Source organism: Halyomorpha halys, unplaced genomic scaffold (assembly GCF_000696795.3).
Source record: "Halyomorpha halys isolate HHAL.00 unplaced genomic scaffold, Hhal_1.1 Scaffold710.1, whole genome shotgun sequence".
NCBI classification, from domain to species: Eukaryota; Metazoa; Arthropoda; class Insecta; order Hemiptera; family Pentatomidae; genus Halyomorpha; species Halyomorpha halys.
The window spans coordinates 455882-465042 of NW_027104776.1; the positions used below are offsets into that span (position 1 = coordinate 455882).

The 9161-nt window shown below is 32.6% G+C and overlaps 1 protein-coding gene across 3 annotated transcripts in view; it reads left to right on the top strand.

The window, feature by feature from the left end:
• LOC106685573 (DNA-binding protein D-ETS-6) overlaps positions 1–8864 on the top strand; it is a 99253-nt gene extending 90389 nt beyond the window's left edge. For all 3 annotated transcript variants that reach the window (XM_067045092.1, XM_014428330.2, XM_014428331.1), the window contains exons 3-4: positions 3189–3417; positions 6706–8864. In XM_067045092.1, the coding sequence (XP_066901193.1) occupies positions 3189–3417; positions 6706–6892 (416 nt within the window). In that variant the 3' untranslated portion in view covers positions 6893–8864. The remainder of the gene's footprint in view (positions 1–3188; positions 3418–6705) is intronic.
• The last annotated feature ends 297 nt before the right edge of the window (positions 8865–9161 follow it).

Below are 9161 nucleotides of genomic sequence, written 5' to 3' on the forward strand. Positions count from 1 at the left end.
CACTCAAAATAAAGAAAATTTAACTTACTATAAAGTAGTTTATGACACTTATCTTTGTAGGGTTAGTAGTTTTTATGATATTCGCATATGAATATAAATTTGGAAAATGGAAAATTAATTAATTAAAATAGCTTTAATTTGAGAGTTAATAGACAATTGTACCTCAAATCGCTTTTTAAGGTAGAGATTTTTAAAAATAAATTCACTAATTACTGATCTTTCTGTACGTTCCATACAACATTCTTATGAAATGTTGTTTTTTAAAAAGCTATATCTCCAGAACTATTGAACGTAAATAGCTCTATTAGAGCTCATATTTTAGAAAATTTACTCTACTGTAAATGATGCTCTCTTAGATTTTCTATTGTTGTTATTTTAAAGATATAGAGCTCCGAATGAAAAATTAATTTATTCTACCGTTTAGAAACAGCCGCCATTTTTTATTCCCCCTATCTATACTTGGCAGACTCATCAATTTTGATTAGTAATTGTAGTGTCCAATTAAGTAATCAAAAATTGGGGTGAAATAACTGCCTTTTTTCTCCTCTTGGACTCTTGTTTTATTAAGAACTAGTTTATAGGACGAAGTCATTAAATATGAATCATGTATCCTGACCGTTAGATTTTGATTGTAATCGGGATATAATTGGACTAGTAGTTTATCGGTTGTACATTATGTAAAAGATTATAAAATGAATCAGCTTTATATTTCGGCAATGATTTCAAAAAATAAAGCACGTTTTATGTTAAAAAGAAACATCTCCGGTCTGAATCCAAGGTCTTGTGAACGGTGTCAGTGTATTAAAAAAACAAAAAAATAAGTGGGTGACATTGGTAAGAGACTAGTTGGATGCATAACCTTTGGAAATGGGTTATTGTAGATATAAGCCATTAATATTGTACCCTACTAACTCCTCAGTATCAAGTTCCGATTGTATTGATGCTTCCGACTGAAGTCCAAGTGATATTAGAAAAACGGACTTGATTTTTGACTATATTCTATAATAAATATAAATATATTAAATTAATTCTGTACCGCTACAACCCATTAAGAGTCAGGGGTGCAATACTTTGTAGGGAAGTACTTTTACTAGACCAACGGTTGTGCAAGGAGGTGATTTGTTCAGAATCAGGCTCGACTGCCAGATTTTTACCGAATAAAGGGTACTCACTTTATGAAGCTGGGTGGATCCCGGAGGGCTCCGGAATCCACAGGCCTGACTCAACGGCTATAGGTAACAGATAATGATTATCTGCCAGAGCCGGATTCGAATCCGGGTCGTTGGAGTTAGGTAGCCCATTGCCTTACCATTGAGCTAATTTTTGAGTATAAAAAAAATTTTTTATTAATATTTTTTGTTAATGGGGCGTAAAGGCACAAAATCCAATTGTCATCAACGCCTTTGTTAATTTTTTTTTCTTCAAATTTTAGATTAAGACTTAAAATTTTTGGTTATGAAATTTAAAATCTTTATGATTTAGCTGTATGCTTAAATTTTGGTCAACATATTATTTATACCGATTTTTTTTTTATATTTGTTACTTAAGGGACTTAATGTATCAGGTCCTAATCGTGATCTACTTAAACTGGAAAGTGTAAAAAGTACGTTCTTGGTAAACGACCAACAGTTCTAGCATCTATTTATATTTATTTATTTTTTATGTCTATTTAATAATAATAATGATAATAATAATATTCTTTATTTATTCTGGTATTGATCCCTTTAGAATAATATACAGGTGTCAAAATTAGGCTTTAGAGCCTTAGAGTGAAATACAAAATAAAAATGAAATTATAAAACGTCATAAATTATAATAAAATAATGAATTTAAAAAGATGAAAATGAACAACAATAATTAAAAGAATATTTAAAATAAGAATAGAACAAATAAAGTAAATCCCTATGTAATATTATAAAACATAAGATGATAAACACTTCTAATAATAAGTAATAGAAAAAAAATGATAAAAATCAAATATAATTAAACTAACAAAATAAATGGAAAGGTACAATTTCTGCTAATATACATATTTACAAGAATAAACAAAAATCTGAGACATTAAGTACAGAAAATATATAAACCTAGTTTGAAACTTCCAATTTTTATTCTTCTGGAATCGGGTCGACAGAATGTGGTCGAAGATACGGGATTTGAAGGTTGGAAGGGTATTAGAACTACGAATAAAGAAGGGAATAGAATTCCATAGGGATGAGAAACGGATGTGGAATGACCTACCAAAGGCTGCGGTTCGATGGGCAGTTACATATAAGTCTGAAGGCCGTGAGGGGGTATTGCTGGAATGCACTGAGGATTTAAATTGAAGGATATCAGAGATGTACGATGGGCAGTGGGATTGGATAATTTGGTAGAGGAAGAATGCAAGAAAATATTTACGACGGAAGGAGGGGTAAAGCCACTTCAATTCTTCATAAAATCGAGTGACTGAGGCGTCCCTGGGGACCCCAAAGATGAATCGTACAAAGCAATTAATTAACCGTTTTAATTTTGTTTATTAATTTATATTAGATTAACATATTTTTATATTTATTATTTATAGTTATATTTATATTAGACTAACATTATATCTGGAGTTTGGAGCACTATTTATTTAGAACTACAAAATCAATTCATTATTGCCCTCAAATTCCTAATAAATAACTAGGTCTGATTCGAGAAGTTCTAATGATTTCTATAAGTTTACCTTCTCTAATCTGGAACATAACTCAAATCCTCGAAATCAGGCCTAACAAATTCTTCCCATCTAGTTTTCAATCAATCCTTAAGATGTTAAACTGTCGTTTCAGGACTTATCCCTTTCGTGATTCATCAGTTATCCATCGCAAATTATTCGACATATATTTAAAGGATACAATTCGCATTGTTTGATTTTGTGTCTAAATTCTACAGTCGATTCAACTCTCTTCAGACCAAATATTCAGTACAATAATTGAAAACCTTCATGCTTTGTACATTTTTTAACTTATTGGCCACTTTACACATCCTTATTGAGGAGTAGAAATTATAATAATATTGTAAATGCTTGCTATATCGTTACTTACTACTTATAACTACCATTGTAATAAAATAAAATTAATAAATGACGTAATTAATATAACCTCGCTATCCCTTCTAGTGGTGTATATATCAGATTATTTTCCCGTTATAATGCTCATAGTTTTTTGCAGACCCTTACGACCTGGTCTCCGGTGGACGACTGAGTGGGCAGGGATCCGGTCAGATCCAGCTTTGGCAGTTCCTACTCGAACTCCTGGCGGACTCGAGCAACGCCTGCATCGCCTGGGAGGGAACCAACGGAGAGTTCAAGCTGACAGATCCGGACGAAGTGGCCAGAAGGTGGGGAGAGCGCAAGTCGAAGCCCAACATGAACTATGACAAGTTGAGCAGGGCACTCAGGTAATATTATGTCCAGCAGTGTAATGAAGTGATAGTTATAGCATTTTAGCATAGTAAATCTAGCTATATTACAAAACAGGATATTAGCAATTGATTTCTGTTCCAACGTGCTTCTCGAAAATATCATATTGGCGGATATAGGCATAGCTAACCATAGTGTCATATTTAATCATTTTTACAAAAAAAAATTTTTTTTTTTTAAATGTATTGTCTACGGAAGACATATTTGTTTTAATTCTAAGAATACATTTATGACTGATGATTTGCTAAGAAAATATGAAATGTCTTTTCTTTTTATTCAGCTTTGGGGCTCTACTAAACCATCTAATTCCTCTTGTATCCATTCCTAACAGTCCAAAATCCTTAATCCTCCTTACTTGGTCACAATTCAAATTATCCATCAGGGCCTCAATGTCTATATATTGCCGATTTCGCCAGAACCAGATACAAAATTTTCCATAATAAATTTCCCAACCACCCAAACCCACTTGTTTCTAACCTGGCTACTGCTTTATTACCTGAAGGAAGGTACGGTGCACTCCACAGTCACATGAAATGCACACTGTATATAGTCTGTTATCTCCCTTTATTACCTGATAATCGTCGTAGGCGTCTCACAAGAAGATGGCCTCGAGATCTTCTCCTTTAGAAATGTTATTGGAGTTCTATAAATGGTCATATTCTCCACATGTTTGTATCATAGCCATTTTATTACTTATAGCAAATTTACCGGTTTTATGTATTTTTATACAGTTATAATAAATAACAATAAATAAATTATTTTAAAAAAAACCTTTATTGGTGGAGATAACAAGATATTTTCTATACATTTTGCGCTCTCGTTTTTGCTTTGATTGCATTTGATGCAACTAAGATTCTACCACTGTACTTGGACACTGGTACATTTATTTTTTACTTAAGAGCTACTTCAAGTTATGCCTGGTTTAATACGTAATATTCATTATTGACATTTTTATCTGTAAAGGTCAATAAATTGTTGATATTTTATTGATTTTACTTTCTCTATAACTTACTTTCCCTATAAAAGTTCTATTCGGTTAATAAATATTGCCATCGGCTGTTGAATTGTGGAATAGATCTTTTCTACTGTAAAATAGTCAATACCAAAAGCTTATCTTGTATTTCCCATTTCGTTTTGGGTAAAGATTTTTGTCTCTTCATTCAATTAGATTATATCTTTTTTTTTTTGTTTATAGAAATTTTACTAAGATATTGCTATCTAAATGTTCCTATTAATATACCTAGATCCCCAGAGTGGATGATGGCCATTCATATCTCTTAAAATATTTTTATATTAGGGTTTAGTAGGTATCGTTCTTTTATGATTAAATAGAGTGAACGCTATAAAAAAAAAAAAATTAAAAGAAAAACTAGTTTGATTGGTTTTAAATGAACAAAACTGTAAATATCCGGTACTTTTTTATATGGGAATCCATAACTCTTTAAGCTTATCTATTCTTTAATATCATAAAAATAGCTCTAGATACACGTAGCACGGTCCTAGGTCATTTACTTCCAAGTACTTCTGGAGACGATCGTCTATTATTATGGATATTTATCCAAATAAAATGGGAAATTGAAGAAATAGCGACAGTTGTTTTCATGAAGATCCCTTAAACATCCTACAAAAATTCAAGCTCCTTTATCCTTCCCACCCGATTGTCAGAAGTGATGGAACACAATTTTGATGAGAGGATACCCCACACTTCTGATATTTTTTAGGTTCATTCTGTAGACTGCCTGCCACTTCAAATTTGAGATTTACTTTGCTATCATTTCGGAAATTCGTGCGAATGTTATCATAAATAAAGTTGAAAATAAGGGGTAAAGTATTCGACTCGTCTGATTCACATTACCACAAGAACGTGAAGAAGTGGTTGGAGGTTGTAAGGAAATAATTCTCAACTTGGCTAGATAATGGATGAATCCATCATTTTTTTCCTTCTTTATTTATTATCTACCTATCTATAGACATTCATATACTTCTGCCACGCTGTAGTAGTGCCACGATCCATAATTTTAATAAAATAACTCTTATTTCCTAATGTTCACTGTTTCAATAGAAAATCGAAAGTTAGTGCACGTTAAGATGATGGGAGGCTACAAAAATCGCAGAAATGGCCTTTTGTTGTATCTTGCAATTCTTAACATCCTATTAAATATCGGTCTTGTGAGCCTCGCATATATCGTATGGTAGGATTGAGAATCATTGGCTCTCATTTCTTAGGAAAAGTGACACTGTGAGAAAGTTCCTAGTGAATCACTCGATGTACAGTAACCCCCACCGCAGTAGGTGGAACCATTCCCCTAAACATCCTGGTTATCTTATTCTTATTAACTTAGGTGTCCGAGGAGTGTTATCGTGATTCACTAAGAATTCTAGATGACTCACTACAAAAGTGATGACTTCCAGCTGGTACTGCACTCCTTCATCTTGGGGCTCCTATGTTACTTTGGGTAGGCACCATCGCTACCTTCCATTCGGATTAGGGAATCTTATATGTCACTCCGTTCCGCTGGCAGGTGAGACAATGCGAAGGGTTACCTTATCATTTTGGATTATTCAGTTCCAAGAACTATTTATTTTTCACATATATTTTAGTGACAGATTAATTTTTTTTCTATTCCAGACTAAGTAGGTTATTATGCTATCCTGTCTCTAGCAGCCCAGTCTAAATTGCTTTTTAGTTTTTAATGCATTGTCATCTTGTACATTCCTTAAACATTTACATGCTAATAAGTGGTCCCCATCTGTTTCACCCATGTTGCAAAGAGGACATCGGTGAGTATGGTATGCCTATCCGATGGAGGTGTAGAGAACATCGTGTCCTGTCTTTAGGGGGTAACCAGCCACACCTTCAGCTTTGGTGTGAATGCCGGAAGTTAGGTCATCTTTACTCAAAAGCTTCTTCCACTTCTTCCCTCCCGCTTAGATTTTGTGCTTGACGTTAGTCCTGTCCTTATAGTAAGAGGGTATAATCGATCTTATTGTTCTGTAAGCTAGTGGTCTAACCATCTATACCTACTTGGTATCCATTGTAGAGCTATAATCTTTCCTAATGGCTTGGCATGTTCCGATATTTTTCTTCAAATACTGTTTAAAATTACTAAATTTATATATTATTTCAAACTATTTCCCCTCTTAAAAGTAGCGATAGATTAAAGGGAGGGATTATCCTGTATTATTACGAACGTATTTCTGATAATTAGTGATTAAACTTTGATGATGTTTTAGTGATTAAACTTTTGGTGATGTTGATGTTGCAGGTACTATTACGACAAGAACATCATGACGAAGGTGCAGGGGAAGCGTTACGCTTACAAGTTCGACTTCCAGGGGCTGATGGCGGCCTGCCAGAGCGAACCGGCGCCCTGCTGGCCGGGGGCGGGGCTACCGTTGCCGCCTCCTCCGTACCACGGCTACCACCACCTCCCCTCCAACTGCACTCGGTAACTGGAACGGTTACTCTATAACTCATCAAATGGAACTGTTAAAACATTGGTTCCAGCTCTGCTACTTGTACTCAACAAGCACTTGTGATGGGACAGTGAGGCTGTATCGTAGTAAGAAGAATTAAATGAGTCAATTAGGCTGCAGGGAGTATAAGAATGGTACTGTTGAAACTGTTAAAATTAACATGATTTACAAGTCGAACGGTTACTATTGGATTGCTTAACTTTACATTTACTTAGTTTGTATGTAATTTATCGCACAATGCCTTACCGGAATTAGAAGTGGAAAATATAATGATAGTTTAGTTTAATTTTTACATTTTGTATTTACTTTATTCCGTAAAGACTTGGGAAAAGATGCAAAAATATTTTTCTTATTCAAATCTACCTAGTCCAAAGGTAAAATATTATCTTACTGTGTGATTTTTATTAGTGATTTCTGTACTAGATAGCATGTTATAGTTACCCAAGGACTGGGCGTGTTAATTGGTCCCAGTGTAATCGTTCTAGTGAAGGATTTGGTTCCGTGTAACTGTTACAAAATGTTTTATACTCTCTGCAGTTCGTCCCATCATAGATACTTTCTTCTTTAGTCGACAGTCTGTTAAACGAATCGATTTGACCAGGAATGGCACAATGCTACGCCAACCCTTCACGTTGTCCTCATTGTTTCACTGATTCACCATTATCGATGTTCCTTTTCATTATCAACACGATATAACTAAAATATTGAGTTAGGAGTTTGATTATGTTTTCAACGTGATTAATTTTTAAAATTATTCCCGCGGCAATAGTTATACTCTTGAAATTTCGAGAGTTTTACTCTCATCTTAAAGGAGACTACATATTACAAACTGATCTTAACTAGTAATATTGTTCCTAAAGTAATTACTTCCTAATGTTATTCGTTATATTTGTTACTTGTTAAATGAAAAAAATCATAAAAATAAAAAAAAAAGAAACTCCATGAAACTTCTTTAATAGTTCAATTTGAGATAAAACATCGGACATGGAAATGATCGTTTGACTTGCCCCCTTCAAAGAGAAATTGCAGAATTATGTAATAGAACATAAATCTTAAAAATATTTAAAATTTCCAATTCCAAGATGTAGAACACTGCTTCTTAGATAGTGTTTGAAAACACTTATTCTAGAACCTAAATTGAATTTTATGACGCTTTTTATAATTCAGAAATTTCAGTACATTTAATTACTTTGTTTAGTTTATACTTGTTGAGATCACTTATTCGGCAGTATAGTGATTCGAAATTTAATATATCTCTACATGGTTAATACCAGTATAACATGGGGCTTATGTCACTGAGTTCCTTGATTCGATACAGTTAATTTAATTTTTTTTTTTTTTTAATTTATTTATAAATGACTTTGCAGTTTTCATACAACATTTATTTATTATTCATTATTATAGTTCAATAGACCCCATCAGTATTACAATTATTCTCTATTTCATAAATTAGACCTTATTATCGAAAGGTATCTTAGGTATATTCCTAGTTTTATTGTCGATTTTTTGAACATTGTTTCGAACCACATTTTATTGTTTTAAATTCTTTAAATATATAGTTTTTTGTTGTTTTATATATATGTAATTTCTAAATAAACTCAATTTGTGTTTATACGAATTTCGAACAAGACATATTGTAATCTCCGAGTAACAATATATCCTTTTCTTCTCATAATTTAATTTTCATTAAAGTTACATGTTACTAAAATGGTGCTGGTGGCCAGATTGTACCTGAGCTGAGATGTAAATGCTTTTAAGACGACAGTCAAAATAAAATTGTTTCATTTCTGGACAATGATCTGAAATTTTATCAAACATTTTACAATAGCCAGTTGTTTTTACTGTAAAATAACCAATGTATAGAGACACAATTTCACTAAATATATGTGCAATGGTCTATGTAAATGTATGTTTATAAATATCGTTCAAGTTTGTTCAGTTATGTAAATAAAAGCAATTTTTTATCAAGTTTTTTTTTAATTTTTTAAGCCTGTTTACCTATATTTAATAAGAATTGTTTTTTTTCTGTGTTTGGTAAGTTTACTGTGGAATATTGTACTGAAAATTTAAGTTATAATATTCCACGAAAAATCTTATTTTTTCTTCCCCATCCATTTTTTTCATTTAATGTACAGATAGATCGTTACATTTTCTTTGTTTCCGTTGGCTGATTTTCTGTTTGTTGCACGTGAGTAGAAAATTTTTATTTTTTATAAGTTTTTTCAAATGGCTGAATTTATCTTTT